The following is an 18,787-nucleotide window of genomic DNA, read 5'->3' on the forward strand; positions in this document are numbered from 1 at the left end:
GAGGTCATCTGAAGGTCCTCAAAGTGTGACCCCTGAGCACAGAGCAGTAGCACCCACCTGGGCGTTGGTTAGAAAGGCAAATGCTTAGGCCCCACCCAAACCTACTCGGGATGGGACCCAGAAATCTGTTTTAACAACCCCTCGTGATGGTACAGAGGCCCATCCCCCATTCGAGAACCTCTGGGCTGGGCCAGCTCCTCATTTCATAGGGAAGGAATGGAGACCCAGAGAGAACGGACTTGCCCAAGGCCACAGAGCAAAACACTGATGGACCTGGGACACCCAATGGGCCCACCCAGATGGCGATCCAGGGGGTAACAAGAAACACCCTTCTATGGCCCATCCCACCCACCGGCTCTCCCTCCCTGAGCTGCTTTGGCAGATGCCACTGCCCACTAGCTCCCACAGCTGTGTTAGGCCTGCAGCCCCGCCGGCTGGACTGTGGGGCACCCGGCGCCCTTTCCCCTGACAAGAATCCAATGCCCCGGGAAAGCTTTATTCCCTGCTCCAAGAACAAGATTCGGCACACAGAAGTTGACAATCAGGTGACTTCACATGACTTACCCCCCTCCCCCCCACACCCACAGACAGACACCACAGAACAGGTCCAGCACACCCTCCACAGTTTGGCCTCCCCCAGCCCCATAGCCGAGAGGAGGGGCGACATCTCCATCCAGCCCTGATCTCACAGGCAAAACTGATACTGAAGGGTGGCTGGCTGGACAAGGAAGCTCCCAGAGGAGCCAGCAGGGCTGCGTTGGGGGGGGGGGGGGCACACAACGTGCTGGTGTGGGGAGGGCCCTGGTGCTGGGAGAGCCAGTCACCCCCATCTTAGCTGGAGGACAGCCGTCCCATCAGCACGGGGAGGGGTGGGAGCACAATGGCAGGAGAGGAAATTTTGGACAGGGGTGGCCTGGCTGGGGGCCGATGGCCCATGATCTATTTGTCACGACATCGAAGACTCCAAAGTCACCACTTCAGCCTCAAGCCAAGCTCAGTCCACAGTCCAGGACAAGGGGCTCCAGGCTGCCCACTGAGGGGGCCTGGACAGCTCCTCCTCCCCCAGCCCCAAGCGCTGGCTCCCAGGAGGCCCCATTTCAGCCATCCTTCCCTGCCTACTTGGTGTCCGCGCTGAGGAAATAGCCCTCTCCTTGTTGCTGCCCGGTCTCAGGATGGCAGGGAGGGAGCCGAGGGTTCAGGCTCCTCTCCATGACTTTATTGAGGCCACGCTGGTCTGCCGGCCCCAGGGCTTCCTGGACACAGCATTTGCCTCTCTCTCAGTGGGGACACCCTGTGAGGCGACACAGAGAACCCACTCCCCCTCCAGTGCACCTGTGCCCTAGTCGCTCCACAACCTCAGGATGGGGCCCACACATGAGACCCCTTCCCCACCAGTGAGACTTGGCCTCTCCTTCTCTCCATCCCACTTCCTGCCTGAGGCCCCTCCCCTTCCCTGCCCAGTGTCCAGACATATGGCCTCCTGTGCGGGCAGGCCTGTCCTTCCAGCCCCGGCCTGGCCTCTGTGGCCTGCCCAGGGTCAGCCGGAGGGGTAGTAAGGAGTGTCACTGTGGGAGTTGTAATCTGGGCACACCTTCTGGACTAGCCTGTAGTCCGCGCTGTAGAAGGCGATGTAGACGCAGACGACTTTGAAGGGCTGGGAGCAGCTCCAGGTGGCTGAGCTCTGGGCGTGGTCTCGGGAGCAGGTCTTGGCCGGGTCGTGGGTGCAGAGGGAGGTCCGGCGACCCCGTTCCACCTTCTCCCACTCCATTCGGCAGTTGAAGATTTTGGAGGCCTTGGCTTCGATGAAGATCTGCTGTTCCTGGTGGAACTCTACGGCTTTACTGGGGGGCACGAGGCTGATGGAGATGTTGCCCTGGCCAGTGGCGTTGTGTCGGAAGTGGACGCTGAAGGTCCCGTTCCCATGGTCCACGATCTTCCCCGTGACAAGCAGGTTCAGGGTGACCGTCTTGATGTTGGAGTAGAAGTCGCCCCAGCCAAAGATTTTCTTCACTTTGGCTGAAGGTGAGGGGCTATGGTTCGGGCGGCTGGGGGGCTGCCCAAGGAAGCCCCAGGCCTCTCCAGGTGGAGCCAGCAGCCCTAGGAGAGTAGAGTTGGCCAGGGGGCGGGACTTAGGGGAGATGTGGCCCCGCTTCCGAGGCATCCGGGGCTGGGGCTGGCTCTCGCGGTCATCATGCTCAGGGTCCTCTGAGCCAGGGGGCCCATCGTCCTGGCCACAGATGACCTGTGCGGGGAGTTGGGATACGTGTGAGAGCCCTGTCCCCAGAGGGCCCAGGAGTTCTGGCCCATGGCTTCCCATAGCCATAATCACCTTTCTCTTGCTCTCTTCCACTGACTTGGGGCTGAGGGGCCCCTGCACGCTGCGTATTTATGTTAGGGGTCGGGTGTACACTGGCTGCCATCATGGTCCCATCTCCTGTTCTGACACCAAAGTCACCCCCTCCACCTCTCCTCCTCACTGCCTTGCCTCTGGCCACTATTCAAAATCTAAAAGGACAGATGAGAATTCTCTGCAGTGGACCACACCTCCAGGGGTTTGCAGCCCCTACCCCTAGGGAGTGCCCAGTCAGATGGGGGAGGCCCGACCTGATCTTGGAAGAGCTGCTGTCTAATGGCAGAAGCATATTCCTGTGCTGACAGAGCCCCCAGACATAGGAGTGGCAGAGTCCCTGACTCTGTGGAATCCCAGGCTGATGCGGGGGACACAGTCCCTGCCCTCAGAGCCCCAGGGCAGATAGATAGGAGAGCTCCATCCCAAAGCTGGAAGAGTTCGCCCCCACCCCCACCATTTGACAGGAGAGGTACAGCCCCCGCCTTTGGGGGCTTCCTAGTCGGCTGGATGAGGCACCACCCTACCCTAGCACAGCTTCTACCCTCAGGGCAACAGACGATGGAGTAAGAAAATGGGGCCCAGTGACATTCTCCCTCAAGTGTAAATGCAAGAGGACCAGGGGGGGCCTGGAGTGAATTTCACACTGAGGACGGCCAAGGGAGTAGCAAGCCTAACACTCCCACGGGGGCCACTGATGATGACATGCCAGGCATTCCTTGCACTCTGAGGTAGGGGTTCTTCTGATCCCCATTTCACAGAGAGGACCCAGCATTCAAAGGCTGCATCACCGTCAGGCACTGTCACCTAGGGTCAGCCCTCCCCTGCCACCGCGCCCCCCCCCCAGCCTCGCAGACCAGATGTGTCCCAATCCCCATCCCCACCCCAAATCTCCTGTAAAACTGCCAAACTCTGCTGGACCACTCTGGCAACAGGCGACTCCTGGGGAGGCTTCCTGGAAGAGCGTGGCGAGGGCCAGCGGGACAGCCTGACCGAGCTCAAACACGGGACAGCTCTGGAGGGCATCCAGGAGCCGACAAGGTTTCCTGAGGGCAGCCGCCTGGGGTGTGTCAGCTCAGCCTTTGACGAAAGCACTTACCTAATGCGGCTCTGTTACCAGCACCAGGGGCACCTGTTCACAGCCGGGTGGCATCTGGATTTGCTGGTGTCCCTGGGGTGAGGCTGGGGGTTGCCTGAGGGCTGGAGTCTGAAGGGCTCCAAAGGGGTTTGGGGGCTTCGTGCTCCCTGTTCTGACCCTGGCAGTGCAGGCGGTCGTGTGCAGTGGCCCTGCCTGCCAGGCCCCAGGGATGGGGTAGGACAGCAGGAGGGGAGGCTCCTGGGGGTTAGACTAAAGGCTACATACAGACCTGTGTGCACTTGGCCCCTGGGGGTCGCAGCTGAATGGGTGGAGGACGGGGAGAAGGGCTGCAGGTGGGATGTGAGAAGGGAAGGGTTCTTCCACAGAGTGAGTGGCAAAGGGGAGATGGCAAAAGGGGATTATTGTTTTGAGGAAAGGGGCAGATCCAGATGTGGAGCTGAGGCTTCTCCAAGACACAATGGGGGTGGGGCGCTGGGTCGGAGAGGAGTTAAGAACTGGGCTGGGGCCTGGGGTGGGGTTCCCGGGCGTCCTAGACCCCCCGGGCAGCCGCGAGCAAGATCAAGAGGAGCAGGATCTGGGTGCCCAGCTCAGCTGCCGCGAGAGCCCGGGGCGGGAGCCGCCTGCCCTGGTCCTGTGGGGCTCGGGCTGCGCGCAGCCGGGAGAGGAGAGGAAAACAACAGGCGGGGAGGGCGGGAGCGGGAGGGAGCGGGAGCGAGGGACGCAGGGGCCGACCCCGCCTGGACGGACTCCGCGCGCTAGGGGACCCACAGACCGGGGCCCTCTGGGTCCCCGAGATCAGGAAAAACCCCAAGCCCCCCGACTTGGCGAGGCACTAGCTCCACAACCCATCCCCTCTCCCCCTCCACGCGTCCCGGGTGGGCGCCTGGAAGGGGTCGGGTAACCCTTGGCGACCTAGCTGCCGGCCATGTCCCTCGTGCTGGTCGCACCTCCCGCCACCAGCGGCCGATGGGTGGGCCAGCCAAACACCCGCTCTCCGCCCCTATTAACCCTTTCTATACCTTCTTGGGTCTCAGACCCGCCCTCTCCCCCAGCCTCCAGGCGTTCCCTCCATCCCGGGGATGCTGGGGGGAAGGGAGAAAGTTTCCGGGCTCGGAAGCTTCCCGCGCTCTCCCCCAGTCCTCCGAACCCCTGCCCTCCGCGCAGCTCCCCGCGGACCGCTTACCAGATAGAGGCTGCCCTGCACTAGGAACACGAAGCAGCAGCGAGTCAGTTGCATCCTCCTCCTTTGCTTTCTTGCCCCTTTCTCTCTTTTCCTCTCGGGGTCCCAGGCCCCTGCCTCACCCCTGCTCTTTTCAGGAGCGCCGTCCCATGCTCCGGTCGCTGGTGACTCGCGGCCCTCGCTTCTGCCAGTCGCCTCGGACGGACCCCGCCCCCTTCGGTCCAGCTGTGCAGCCGCCGCCCCCTTTCCCTGGTCCAGCTGTACGCCGCACAGCCCCCTCTCGAGGTCCCAGATGTGCGCCCCGAGCGCCTCGAGGGGCCCCAGCTGCAAGGTGGCTCTGCCGCTCCAGATCTGCGCTCGGCGCCCCCCTCGGTTCCAGCGGCGCCGCTCTCGCCCAGATGTGCTGGGGACCCGCGCGCGCGCCCGTCCCTAGTGCTAATTTCCCTGACCAGACGGCCCCTCCCGCCCCGTCGTGGCGCGCCCCCTGGCGGACGCCCCTGGCGGCGCCGAACCCGTCCGCCGCTCCCTGCGCAGCACCCGCCAGACTGGAGCGCTCCGGGCTCCCAAGCTCCCAGGCGGCTCCTGCTGCTTCGTCCCTCCTACAGGCGGCAGCGGCGGCGGCAGCGGCAGGTACTGTGAGCCCAGCCGGTACCTTCGGAGTTAACTCCTCCCCTGCCGGCCTGCAGCCCGGGGACCCAGGACAAAAGAGGCTGGACGGGGCGGGGAAGGGGATAGGGGATGCGGGTGGCAGGGAGAGGGTAGTAGCTTGGGGTTAGGTACCCTGACTTCCTCACCCGTCTGGCAGGGCGTTAGGCATCTGCTGCCCTACCCTCAACCCTAGGAGACCTGGGATTTGGAAAGACCATGTTTTCCAAATCCATTCCAACAACCAAAAACAAAACAACAAAAAAACCCAAAAGCAAAAAAAAAAAGTCTTTCTTAGTGCAACCCCTCCCCACAGTCGAAAGTCCACTTTCAATCTGTAAAACTTGCTTCCTTGCTGCGGGAAGTTCTTCTGGGTGTCTAGCCTGTACTCCTTTTGTTATAACGTCAGTTTCTTTCCTCTTCTGCTTTACTCAGAGGGGTTGGAATAACTGTTCTCACACCCTAACACACACACACACACCCTTCAGTGGAATCGCTGTGACAGGGAACTTGGGCTAACGCCCTGGGCTGAAAAGGCTACTAGGGGTCAGGCTAGACACCCAGAAGAACTTCCCTGAGAACTTCTTCTGAGGCTTCTGAGAAGAACTTCTGAGGCTGGGGTCAACGGTTAGGGCTAGTGAAGTGAGCAAGGCCTCCGTGGAGGCTGCTCCTCTGTTCTTCCTTCTCACTGACCCTGTGACCTGGGCAGTCACTAGGCTGGCGCATGGGACTCCTATTCCAGCAGGGTCCCTGGTTACCTCTGGTCTCTGCAAATTTCCAGGGCAATGAGGAAACCAAGACCCTGATAGGAGATTCTCAAAGGTGGGACCCTCCCCACCACTAATCTCCACATTTCCTCCCTGGAATTTAGGGCTCCTTTAATCCTTAGAAAAAGTAAAGGTCAGGTCCTAGTACCCTTTGAAGGTTGTGAGGGTGAGGAAGTACCTCGGCATTTGGAATGGCCCCAGCCTGGGCTGGGCCCACGGGGGCCTAGTGGGTGGGCACTCTGCTCTGTGGCCCTCGGGTCCCAGCTTGGTCTCTGGCTGCAGCCCTCAGCAGGCACCCAGCCTCCTCCCCCACCATCTGCCAGGCGGGTGCGCTGAGAATGCAGATGAATCTTAATACCAGCCTGGGCCAAGTGCAATGAGGGAGACAGCTTCTGCAGAACCCAGACAGCGTCACAGAGCCCCCTGCGTCCCTAGGCACCCTGGGCGGTACCAGGTGCCCCCGCCCTTCCCTAGTGGTGGTGGCGAGGCGTGCGTGTCTGGTCAAAGACCCCAAAGGCCAGGGGAGGAAGGAACAGATAAATCCTTGTCTGGCCTTGGGGCCTCCTGTCCGGCTGGGAGGAAGGAGCTGTCCGCTGGAGCGTGGGCAGCTGCTTCCGGCGCGCAGCTAGGCAGAGGCAAAGCTGGGCCCACTCCTTGTACGTCTCCAGAAGGCCTTGTCCCCAGGAGAGCGGTGTGGCCCAGCAGAGTAAGTACAGCTTTACAAGCCAGGCAGCTCTGGATTCCACCCCGGGCCCCGCTGTGTGACCTTGGGCAGGTTGCTCTGGTTCTCTGATGCCAGTTTCCTGATCTGTTGTTGCAGGAACTAAATGAGACAAAATGTACAAACAAAGCGCAGGCACAATGGCTGGCGTGCAGTCGTGGGAGTGCAATAAAGGGAAGTTCTCGCCTCTCCACTTCCCACGCGTTTGCTCTGCCTGTGCCTCCTGCCAGACTCGCCCTCACTGCCCTCTTGGCCATTCCTGGCTCTTGCTTCCTTCAAGTTTCCCCTCCCCACTCATCCATCAACCACGAATCAAGCCTGCCCTCAGGGTCAGGCACCAGGCCAGGGGCTGGGATACAGAGATGAATGGGACACCGTCCCTGCCCTCAAGGATCTCACTGGCCAGTGCTGAACCAGGTGGTGGAAATCAATGATTCAAACTCAGTGTGGTGAATGGAATAATAGATTCCTGTACTGCGCATTATGGATGCACCAAGCATGGTGCAGACAGGGGCAGGGTGGGTCAGGGATGGCTTCCCGGAGGAGGTGATGCCGAAGTTATGAGGAGGAATCAGCCAGGTGAGGGCTACTATGCCTGGCAAGGGGCACTGACTGATCCAAGGTCCGGAGGCTAAAGGTGGAAGCACTTTGCTGTTACTGGAGCTCAGAGGGGAGAAGAGGAAGCTGGAGCAGAAGGCTGGGACCAGCTAATGGAGGGTCTTTTGTGTCAGGCCAAGGGACTAGGGCTTTTGTTTATGAGGATCTATTGAAAGGTTTTAATAAGGAGGATGGGGGTTATAGTCAGATTTGCATTTTAGGAAGCTTTTGGAGACTTCACTGGAAAGAGGGGAGCCTAGAGGGAGAGAACCAGTTAGGAGGTAAATGCCACGGCTTGAGGTAAGAGAGGAGGAGGCCGAAACATCCTTAGGAAGTAAAATAATCAGGATCTGGTAGTTGCTGAGGTGAGAGAGGAAGGGAGAAAGGGAGTCAGGTATGATACTCAGGGTTCTGGCCTGGGTAACAGGGAGGATGCTTGCTGAGACGGGCGCCGCAGGTGAGGGAAGGAAGGTGGGCACTGGGGAGAGGGTGTGGTAGGGTCAGCTTTGGTCTTGTCAAGTCTGGGTGCTTTTGGCCACCCCAGGAGGGAAGAAAGTCTAGCCTTGGGTATTAGGGTGGTCGGTGACGCTGGCTGTGAAAGAATTCACAGAGAAGAAAATGCAGAGTGAAGTTTTTATTCACTCTCCAAGAAAGGCGAGGGGCGAGGTGTGGAGAGATACGAGGGCATTGAGGGACGGGGGCTTTGAGCTTTTATTGGATTATCATTGGATTAAAAAAGGGTGGGGGTGCTGTTGTGAGGCCCCTGGGCTGTTGGGGCTTCGTAACCAGAGGCTGCAGTTTGTTCCAGTGTTATCTTCCCCCTGTGGCCCAGGGAGAGGGTAGGTCTGTTCTTGCTTTCCAGTAATTTCCTGTCCTGGGGACTTAAGCTCAGAAGAGTAAAATGACAGTCATGTTTCACAAGGTCACAGGCCTGCTCAGCAAATGACACTGACTTGATAGCAAGGTCACTGCCAAGATAGCAAATGACACTGACTTGATCTTTCCACTGGGTGCTGAGGGTACGGATATATAAGAGGAGCAAGGGGCTTGGGGGGTGGGGGTGGGGTCCTGGGCACTCTGGCATTTAAGGGGTGAGCAGAAGGACAGCTCTCAGAGGTTCTTGGGTAGGAGCAGGCAGCCAGGGGCAAGGAGGGCAGGCGGGCTGATGGGGTTGTCTCACTTCAGTGTACCAAGTAGAGAGGGGTTATTGTGCTCACAGAGTCCAGGGGGTCCCAGCCCAGGGAAACTTAATGGGTAGGTGGGGGCCCAGGAGCATGTATTTTTATAGGCCCCTGCCCTGCCCTCCTGATGCCTGTGGAGATGACCTCTAGATTTCACTCTGACAAACTCTGGTGTGGGGGGAGCATAGGGAAAGAGGGAATGAGAAGCAGCTCAAAAGAGCGGAGTGGCCTGGGAAGGCAGAGAAGGAACAGAGAATGCTGAGTTTGGCTGAGATTCCTCCACACGGTACCCAGCCTCCGTCCCTCCAGCTGGTCCCAGGGTGGGACAACAGTGCTCGGGTGTGCTGGTGGTGACGCCAGGCATTCAGGCTCACCTTTCTGAGTCCCGCAACTCCCCTCCCCTGCCACACCCTGCTGCTCAATGAAGGGGACAGGATTCTATGCACTAGTCCCACCCCTCAGCCCACACCCGGCCTCCTCACCCTCCTCCAGCCCCTGTTTGCACCCTGGATGCAGGTGGGCTGAGCATTTGCTTAGCGCTCCGATGCCTTCACCTGCTTCTCCAGTCTCACCCTCAGAAGAGTCCTATTTCCCACCAGCCTCTCCAGTGCTGCAGAAAAAACAACGCAGTAGGTGCCTGATCAGTGCCTATTGAATGAACGGAAAATGGGGGTCCTCATGGTCTGAAAGGCAAGAGAGTGGATGCCCTTGAGCCAGCTGCAGCAGAGCGGTCTGGGAGGAGAGGTGGGAGAAGGTCGTTATCGTTAACAATCATTCACATTTACCTAGAATCTGCAGTTTTGAAGCGTTATCGTAGAGTGCTATGGAGGGGGGACTAGCAGAGCCCAGAAGGAAACCCTAATTCAAGTGAGGGGCCAAAGACGAATCCCAGATAAATTACCTTGTGACATGTGGATCAGCCCAGATAGGAGGGGAAGGAAAGAACCTTCTAGGCAGAGGAAGCAACTCTGCAAAGGCCAGAGATGAAAGCAAGCCTGGGACCGGGGCTCTGATGAAGACGAGATGAAAGAAAGAATCATTTGTTCTACAAATAGTTATCCAGTGTCTACTTTTATGTCGGGCCCTGGGCTGGGTGTGGGGGTACAGCTGTGAACGGAGAGGCTGCAGTACTTATTCACATGGAGAATCTGGGCTTCGGGAGAGACAGAGATTAAACAGTTAAGCCCAAGAAAACACAAGCTCTGAGATGGTGGCAAGTGGTATGAAGGAAGAACAGCAAGTTCTAAGCCAGAGAAACTAAGAAGGGACCCTGATTTACCTGGAAGGAGTCGGGGGAAAGCCTGAAAGTCACCTCAGTCAAGATCTAAAGGATGAAGAGGCCTTGGCCAGCCACAGAGCTGGGGGAGGGGCCATCCAGGCAGAGGGAACAGGGCATGCTAAGGATGGTGCGAGCTAAGGAAGACTTTAGTGCTTTGGAGGAGCTGAAGGAACTGAGTGTAGTGAAGGGGGGTGGCGAGGGTGGGGATTTGAGCCAGAGAGATGGGTGGGGAATGGATCTAGGGCTTTATGGATCTAGTTAAGGTTTGGGGTTATATCCTGTGATTAGTGTTTTTCTTCTTTTAATTTTAAGTTTTAAACAGGGGTCAGATTTGCACTTTAGAACGATCGCTAGAAAGACCACTCTGACCACAGGGTGGAGGGTGGGTTTGAGAGGACAGTTGAAACAGGAGCCTGGCGGGTGACGGTGGCCTGAATTAGGGCAGAAGCCATCGGGATGGGAGGAAGCAATGATCCTGAAGGATGTTCAAGGGTTGGAGTGGAGAGGAGTTAGACTCCAGAATAATGTGCTGAGGAGTCAAAGATGACCTCCAGCTTTCTGGCCTGAGGACACAGGACAAGGAGCAGGTTGGCAGGGGGACACGCAGCACCCTGCCCTGGACAGGTGGAAGGTAGGCGCTTCGGGGAGCTCAGGTGCATAGCTGGATAGCTGGGTGCAGAGTGGAGTGTCGACTGCAGGGACAGAAGGAGATGAGGATGAGCCTCGGGAATCATCGGAGGTGAAAGTGTGAAGAGATTGCAAAGAACCCATCTTGGGAGGGTGTGAGATGGGGCTGCTCGGGCCAGTCATGTAGGAAGCAGTGAGGGGAGATGGGGCACCAGGGCTGCGGAAGGGCAAGGGAGCCAAGTAAGTAGGTGGCAGAGCCCTGGTCTGGAGGTCCAGAGGGAAGCTACCCACTAACATCCTGAACCACGCACACCTCAGGCTTTGAGAGGTCATTTTGTCTATACCACTGCCTCTCACAGGACTCACCAGCCAGGAGGGACCTCCAGCCTGTAAAGGTTCCCACCAGTGTTGTTATACAGTGGGAGGGGCGAGGACGTGGAGCCCAGCAGCCCTGGATTAAGTCAGGCTCCGAGATCTGCTTTCTGGGTGACCTTGGATGAATCTGTTCTCCACTTCCCTGCATATAAAGTGGGATCATCTGATAGGTGAGGACGTGCTGAGTGTGAGAGCATCTGGCTCTCCACTGGGCGCACAGTACTCCCGGGTCTTTTGTCTGAACTGAACTGGTAGAAAACGCTTTGTAATCAGTGACGCACTGAACAAAAAGAGTCTGGTCACGCTCCTTCCTGCTACATCTCAGGTGGCTTCGCAGGTGAGAAGCAAGGGGGGAAAACAGGGCCTGAGCTGGGCCGCCAGACAACAGGGGATCTGGCATGGAGCCAACACCTGGCCAGGAGCCGACACCTGGCACCAGGTCACCTGGCCGCCACCTGTCAGCTGGACCCATGTCGCTGTGGTCCGCGCCAACTCCCACAGGGGGCGATGGAGAGGCGCGTGGGCGTGGCGCGTCGGAGGTGAGTGGGGTTCGTGCGCCACCTGGTGGTCAATTGGGGCGCCTCCAGTGGGCTCTTTGCCGAAGCAAGAAAGGCGATGTGGAACCCGCCAAAGCGCGCGGTGCCCCAGAACTTACGGGTGCTCAGATCCTCTCCGCGCGACCGGCGCAGAGGAGCTTAGTAAAGATTCCTTAAAACAACGAATGGCTCTGGAGCCAGATCGCCTGGGTCGTAATCCTGGTTTTGTCACTGTCTTCCGTAAATTACTTCAACTCTGTGCCTCAGTTTCTTCATGGGTATAATAACAGTATCCCCATATAAGGTTGTCGAGAAGAGTCTCTGGCACATAGTAAGTGCTCAGTAAACTCTGGCTATTGTTGTATTCTCATTCAGTAACTCATTCGGATTTTCAAATGTCAGGAGCTTGCAGGGAGGCAGGTCTGTAGTGCAAATAGCCTCCGCTGGGAGGGGGAGAGAGGGTTCCTACAAACTGGGGCGCGGGAACAGAGCCTCGGGTCTGTTATTTGTGAAGTGGGTCAATGTAACGTCTGTAGTGAGAAGTTCCGCTTCCTCTTCAGGGAAGGGGCGCGAGGTGCGTCTACAGGCAGGGCACCCCAGGGTCCACAAGCTCTCTTGCATCTCTGGCCCTCAGGTTTACCTCGTGAGGTCCGGCCAAGTCAGCCCTATTTCAGGGGCTCTTGCCCCTCTGGACCCCCGAAGGACACTGGGGCTACAGCGCCGAATGGCAGCCACCTCCGGGGGTCAAATCGTCCCCGCCGGAGCGTCCCCGCCCTCCTGCACAGGGCTGCCGGGGTGCTTCTCCCGTTTTCTGGCGACCGGATGGGCCAGGCTGCGCCTTTCATTCGCAGGCCGGTGGTGACCCCTGGCGGCAGAGGGAAGCACAACCGTGACCTCCAAGCCATCAAGAACGCGTACTAAGAACTTCTCAGCCTGCACCGAGGGGTCACGCTGGTGGGGGAGGGGAGGGAGGGAAGCAGACACCGTCAGGGGAATCCGGGATGTAGAACGGATTCCCGGAGCATCCCTGGCCTGGGCTTCTGCTGGGGAGACGGAACCTAGGGTCTTCCTTCCCAATCAGATCAGAGAGGGGGCAGGGGTGGAGTCAAGGCCCACTGAGGAAGGTGCAGGGTTGGGGTGTAGCCAGAGGACGCACCAAGTTCAGGAGAAAGACCTCCTTGATTTTCTCCCCCCACACCATTTGGGGTCAATACTGTTTCATGTTGGTGCCCCAGCCCCCTAAGATTTCCATGGGGACAGTGTAGGGCAGTTCGTGGGGAGAAATGAGCCTGGGAATGACCATAGCCTGCAAGGGTCCTCAGTCCTGGCTGCTTCCAGGAGGGGTCACCTGCAGCCACAGAGCCCAGCAGAAGATTTGGAGGGGCAACAGGAAGGGCACCACCTGGAAATTCTCTTCTTACCCCTGCTCTGCCTGGAGCACCACAGAAGTGTGGCTGCCCACGCCTGCTCCCTGCAAATTCACCCACCCTGGAACGTTGCGAGCTGGTGGGGGCCGGACCTTAACTCACTCATTCCTCAATGCCAGGCCTAACGTCAGCCACCTCTGGACATGGGATTCCACAGACTCTGCCAACTCAGGGTAAACAAAATCATGCTCAGCACATTCTGACCCATAGAACTGTGGCTTCCTGTGTTCCCCGCTCCAGGAAGAGCCATGCACCCCACCTCATTAGAACCTTGGTGCCAGCCTTGCCGCTGGTCTCTTTCCCCGATACCCAGCTGCATCTCCTCCACCCCATTGAAGGCTTCAGGACTCCATCCTTGCTTACTGGGACCCCAGCAGCCCTGGCCGGGTCTCCCCTAGCTTTCCTTACCCATGGCACAGCCAGAGGGAGGCTGACTTCTAGGATGCAAACTAGATGATGCCCCTCTCCTGTTTCAAACCCTTGGGAGGCTTTCCATGGTCCCAGACTTGCCAGGGTGTATTACAGCACCCACGAGATGTGAACCAAATTCTTGTTTAATCACACCACCCAACGAGGTAGGTTCTATTACTGCCCCATTTCCCAGATGAGAAAACTGAGGCTTCTAGAGACAAGGGGACTTCCCCAAGGATCCACAGCTCATACTCTGCTGGCTTCCAGAGCCCTTGCCTTTACCCACTGCACCAGTGTGTCCTGAGGTGAGGTGTTTGCTGTGTTGGCTGGGAGAGTCCTCTTATTGATATTACAGATGAACAATTTTAATTTTCATGGAAATATGTTTCATTTGAGCTTTTCAATTCCCTTTTATTTACAGCAAGAGAGATGGGTTTCCCATTTATGGAAGTAGGTAACATCCCTTTAGGTGGAACCTATTTTAGGAAAAAAGGTAGCTAATTGAAGGGAAAGTAGTAAGACGTTGGTAACACAGGTGCAGTGTGCATGTGGGAAAAGGGTGTGGGCATATTCCCGCCGCCACATGCCTGCGTGCTGCTCCTCGGGAGAAAGTGCAACGTCTTCAGCGTGCTTACGAAAGTGCTCCGGCCCTCTCACCCTCCCCTCCCCTTCTCCCTGGCTGTGGCCTCTGAAACACTTGCAGCTCCCCAAACACACCGGGCTTTGTACATGCTGCTCCCTCCGCCCGACCTCCCCTTTTCTTCTTGGCTGTGTGGTAAACGCCTGCTCACCACAGGTGACGCCCCCCCAGCTCAGGCATCATTTTCTTCTTGACGCTTTTCTCAAATGGACCTCTCCTACCTTTGCACCCCGAGTCACCGGACCTCACAACATTACTGCACTTTGTTCTTCCCCCTTTCCTCCCCCGAAGTCAACAGGGACAGCCTTCTCTGGCCCAGCACCTGACACCCAGACGGAGGTCAATGCATGTGTGTGCAATGAATGAGCTCCGTGGGGGCGGGCAGGAAGCGGACAAGCTAAGCCTGGCTGGGAGGAATGGGCAGCTGGTCACAGCCTTCGAGGAGAAGGTGGGTGTGGACCTCTGAGCTGGACGTTGATGAGGGCGTGGAGAACTGGGGAAGAGGGTCTCGAGGAAGCAGATCCAAGGATCTCCATGGGAGCTTATTATCTGTCAAGGGGAAACGTCAATTGAGGGGGAAGGTCGATTTGTTTAATTAACCACGCTGCCATTTTGGTGACCCACCTGGAAGAAAATAAAGCCAAATTCTCACCTTCCACCTGACAAAACTGATCCCAGATGGATTAAAGGTTGAAAGTGATATAAAAACTAAAAATATTAGAAGAAAATCGAGAAGAATAATTCTCTCACCTTGAAGGGACAGGAAATCCAGAAGCCATAAAACAAAGAAAGAGAAAAAGAAAGATTTGGTTATGGAAAAAAAAAGTATTCTTGACTGATGTAAGTTTCCATAAACAAAATAAAAAGACCAACAATAAACTGGAAGAAATATTTGTAACATATATAACAAAGGGTTAACATCCTTACTATGAAAAAAATGTTTTAAACCAATAAGAAAAAGACGAAAATAAAGAATGTGCACAAGTGTAAAAAACAGTTAACAGAACATCTATTTGAAAAGAGACTCAGCCTCAGTAGGAGGGAAATACAAGTAAAAAGAACAATGAGATGTGTATTTTTGGATCAATACACTAATTTTCTAGAGCCGTCTTAGACTTACAGGAAAGATAGAGCAGAAAGCACAGAGAGTTCCCACAGGCGACTTCCCGGGACACAGTTTCCTCAGCTACTAACAACTTACAAATGGTACTTTTGTTACAATTAAAGAACCAAGATGGACATATTATTTCCTAAAGTGCATAGTTTATTTGCATGTTCTTCGGGTTTTTTTTTTTTTTTTAATCTCATGTCCTTTTTCTGTCCCAGGATCGCATCCAGGACACCCCCTCACATTTAGTCTGCAGGCTCCTCTTGGTTGTGACCTTTTCTCAGCCTTGTCTTGATTTTTGATGACGTTCACAATTTGAGGAGTGCTGCTCGGGTATTTTGTAGAATTCCCCTCTACTGGAGTTTGCCTGATGTTTTTCTCATAGACAGGGGCTGTGAGTTTTGGGGAAGGTGACCACAGGGATAAAAGTCCACTTTTAGGGCATCATGTCAAGGCTACACACCATCATCGTGATGGATGACACTGAGGTGGACCTGGATCACCTGGCTGATGTAATGTTTGTCAGGTGTCTTCACTGTAAAATTATCCCCTCCCCTCCCAGCCTGCCTCTTCTATAATGTACGCTTTAGCCCATAGGTGGCAAACACGAGGCCCGCGGGCCGGATCCGGCCCTCCACCTTGCTCTGTCCAGCCCGGCACCTTCTTTCTATCCAGAAGCAGCGCCAAGCTCTCGCTTAACTGTTCAGGAGTAGTTACATGTATACAGTCCTAAAATTACATTTGGCCCTTTGAAGGCAACATCGAGGCTGATGTGGCCCCTGGTGAAAATGAGTTTAACACCCTTGCTCTAGAAGGAAGGCATTATGTGCAGCCCACAATGAAGCAGTGGGGGGGTTATGTGCCCCCTCTTTTAGGATGAAGTATCCACATCACTCATTTGGAATTCCTTTGCATGGGAGATTTGTCTCTTCCCCTCCCCCCTCCATTTATTAATGTATTCAATCACTTGCATATTTAAGTTCGTATGGGCTCATGAATATTTACGTTATACTTTGGGTTTTAATCCAATAGTACTTTATTCATTTTGTTCCTTGAATTGATGTATTTTTTTACACTTCCGATTGGAAAAACGGAAGATTAACAACCCGGGCTGAGGCAGCTGTGGGTGCTGGCTGCCTGACCGTGAGCTGCTGCCCCTCTGCAGCGAGAGCTGCGTGGCCCCACCTGGAAGCACTGAAGGAAAAAGAGCAGCGGCAGAGCCACAGGTGTTGTCTGAGCCCATTTTAAATAACAATAAGGGCTGACTATCTATCTATCTATCTATCATCTGTCTATCTCCATTTGTCCCCCACCCCTCACCCCACAGCCACACTGGCCCACCTTCAATCCACTCTCCACCCAGTGGACACCCCAGGGGTTCTTGTGCTCTCAGTACCTTTTGGCACCATCAGAATAACAAACCCCTCACAGTGGCCCACAGTGCCCTCCCCTGGGGCTCAACTCAAACGTCCCATCTCAGAGAGTCCTTCCCTGGCAATTTCAGTTAAAGCAGCCTGGTTCCTGCCCCAGGCCCCACCACTCCCCTCCGCCCAAGCCCAGAGAATTCATTACTATTGGAAATATTTTAGTTCACTGTCTCTTGCCTCCTCTCGCCCACTGGAATGAAAGCCCCAATAGGACAACAGGCACCGTGTTGTCTTAATTTGCTCCCATAGCCCAGGCTTAGCACCTGGCCCAGTGCACAGCAGGTGTCAGAACTTCTTGCTTGTTGCGTGAGCCACCCTAGAGCAACAGAAGGGAAGACAGCTCCTTCAGCCACGTTAGTGACGCAGGGCTGTGGGGCTGGAAGGGGAGCGGGAAGATGGCCGGCTTTTTCTTTAGATCCCTCTAGTTTGTTGAAGCTGTTACAAAGAACACGCAGTGCTATGGTTTGTGATTAAAAAGAAAATCCAATAAAGTTAATTAAGAAAAGAAAAGAAAAATTAAAGTTTTCATTTCCTGGGCGGGGAAAAAAAAGCAGAAGGCTTTCTGTGGGAAATTGTTTGGTGTGCAGGGGAACACAGGTAGCCGCCTGAGGCTGGGAGGTTGGGGTGGACTGAAGAGGATTGGGGTTCTGGTAGCAGAGGAGGGGGTTGGTGCAAGACTGGGAGGTTCTAGAATTGTTATGGGAGGGGGTTGGGGTAGAAGGGGTGAGGGACAGAGGCTGGGCTGGGAGACTTGTTTGGAGTGAGCTGGAAGTGGGTTGATTCAGGGTGGTCAGTGGGGAGCGTGGCTGGTGGGGTGACTAGGGAATCCCTGGCCATCCCGTGGCACTACCGCTGGAATTTAGCCCCTTAGTCCCATCCCTGGCCTCAGCCTCTCTGGGGGCTAGTCATCTCTCTCTCTTCACCCAGCAATAAAGTAGGGACTGACGCTGGCGGCTCCCAAGTCCTCCCAGGTGCTCCCAGGTCTGACGACCGCCTCGGTCGGGGCTGACTCCTGGGACTCAAGGGAACTTGCTTTGGGCCAGGCCAGCAGGTACCCTGCCCCTCTAACCACCGTTAAGCTCTGAACAGGACGCCCCCGCCTCAGGACAACAGAGGGCGCTGCGGCGCCGCCGCACGTAGCCGGGCTCAGCGCCTCCCAGAGCGGTTCGCTGCCGCTAAGGTCCTGGGTGAGCCCCAGCGTCCACCGGTTACTTCTCTGTCCACCGGGTTATTCTCTGTACAGCCCTGGTCACTCCAGAGTATCTGCGGTGCTCGAGAGTGCGCTTCTTTGGGTTTGGGAAGAAGAGGGCAGGCTGGATCCGGAGCCTAAAGGAGCTCAAGAAGTCATTCCTTCCACGCCCCCTTGCCTCTAATCTCTGCCTCTCCTCTCCCTCCCCGCATATCTCCCTGGCCTGTGTCCAGCCCACAACGTCTGTGAGCAGGATCAGCTTTGAGCTGCTTGCCTGTCGCTCCCGCGTCTCGCTTCATCTCCTCCGAAGAAAGGCCCTTCTTCCCTGTTCCAAGCCTCTCTGACTGCCATCTCAGGCCTGGAAGGCTCTTGGGCTTGTCTTGTCCCAGGATCAGAGGAAGCTCTGCAGACTCTTAGATGTCTAGTTTGTCTCTGCTGGGATTCTGGCCATTGGGGCCACCCTCCCGGAAGCTGATTGAGTGTACAGATGATGCCAGACCCAGGAGAGCATTGAGGACTCCGGCTACCTGCTGGCCTCGCCCCCAGCAGGGCCAGGGAAAGGGGGCCCCACTGATTCCAGGAGCTGGGCAGGCCACACTGTGCAAGACTCACTCTCCGGCCTACTTTTGCCCAGCTGCCACAGGGGAAACCTATGTGTCCCTACTCCCCTGGTCCTCCACAGCCTCCAGGGCCCTCCCCGCCTGGACAGAGGGCCCCCATTAGGCTGTTGGCCCGGGGTGTGTAGTAGAAGGGTGGTGTGAGTGAGACCTGGCAGGTGGGGCTGTGGGAAACACATTGCCAGGCAAGCTTCCCAGCAGGAGGGGGTGTGAGTGTGGAGTGGAGATGGTCTCTCCAGCCAGGTGCTCTGGGTTGGGATGCTGAATGGGTATGAGGGGAGGGTATGACTGATCCCATCACCTTGGGACAAAGACTCCATGCCCCAGGCCCTCATTCTGATTCCCCCTGCCCTCAGGGAAACCTGTTCTCAGGGTGGTGCCGATGAACCTCAGTTAGCTGTGGGGATCAGGCCAAGGGGCAGCTTCTTTTCAGGGTATCCCCACGCTGTTGTCAGTTATGAGACCAGATGGAGCACAGGCCTCTAAGCTACAGGGACACAGTGAGGGGTGTGGCCAGGGGTATCAGGAAGTCCTGGGCCTGATATTTGATCAGTTTTCCTAGCACTGTCACATCCTGCTGCGTGGTTAAGAGTCTGCCAAGTCCAAGTTCAAAT

At 56.4% G+C, this 18,787-nt stretch overlaps 1 protein-coding gene across 3 annotated transcripts; it reads right to left on the reverse strand.

The window, feature by feature from the left end:
- Positions 1-474: 474 nt before the first annotated feature.
- On the reverse strand, positions 475-5,077 carry NXPH3 (neurexophilin 3). Of its 3 annotated transcripts, XM_045182578.3 has the most exons (3): positions 4,630-5,076; positions 3,447-3,603; positions 475-2,242 (listed from the first exon to the last, which is right to left on the reverse strand). In XM_045182578.3, the coding sequence occupies exon 3, from the start codon at positions 2,159-2,161 to the stop codon at positions 1,538-1,540; it is 624 nt and encodes a 207-aa protein (XP_045038513.1). In that variant the 5' UTR covers positions 2,162-2,242; positions 3,447-3,603; positions 4,630-5,076; the 3' UTR covers positions 475-1,537. The 3 variants fall into 3 exon arrangements, with proteins under 3 accessions (XP_045038513.1, XP_024429081.1, XP_045038512.1); XM_024573313.4 differs by lacking the exon at positions 3,447-3,603 and having other exon boundaries at positions 4,630-5,077; XM_045182577.3 differs by lacking the exon at positions 4,630-5,076 and having other exon boundaries at positions 3,447-4,417.
- Positions 5,078-18,787: the final 13,710 nt, after the last annotated feature.

Source organism: Desmodus rotundus, chromosome 9, assembly GCF_022682495.2.
Source record: "Desmodus rotundus isolate HL8 chromosome 9, HLdesRot8A.1, whole genome shotgun sequence".
Classification (NCBI taxonomy): domain Eukaryota; kingdom Metazoa; phylum Chordata; class Mammalia; order Chiroptera; family Phyllostomidae; genus Desmodus; species Desmodus rotundus.

What these genes read in the sequence shown, in the direction of transcription:
- NXPH3 (XM_024573313.4), bottom strand. Translation starts at nt 4,683, where the DNA reads ATGCAACTGACTCGCTGCTGCTTCGTGTTCCTAGTGCAGGGCAGCCTC. An exon ending in TGCAGGGCAGCCTCTATCTG is followed by an intron (nt 2,243 to 4,629) that starts GTAAGCGGTCCG and finishes CTCCCCGCACAG; the next exon opens with GTCATCTGTGGCCAGGACGA.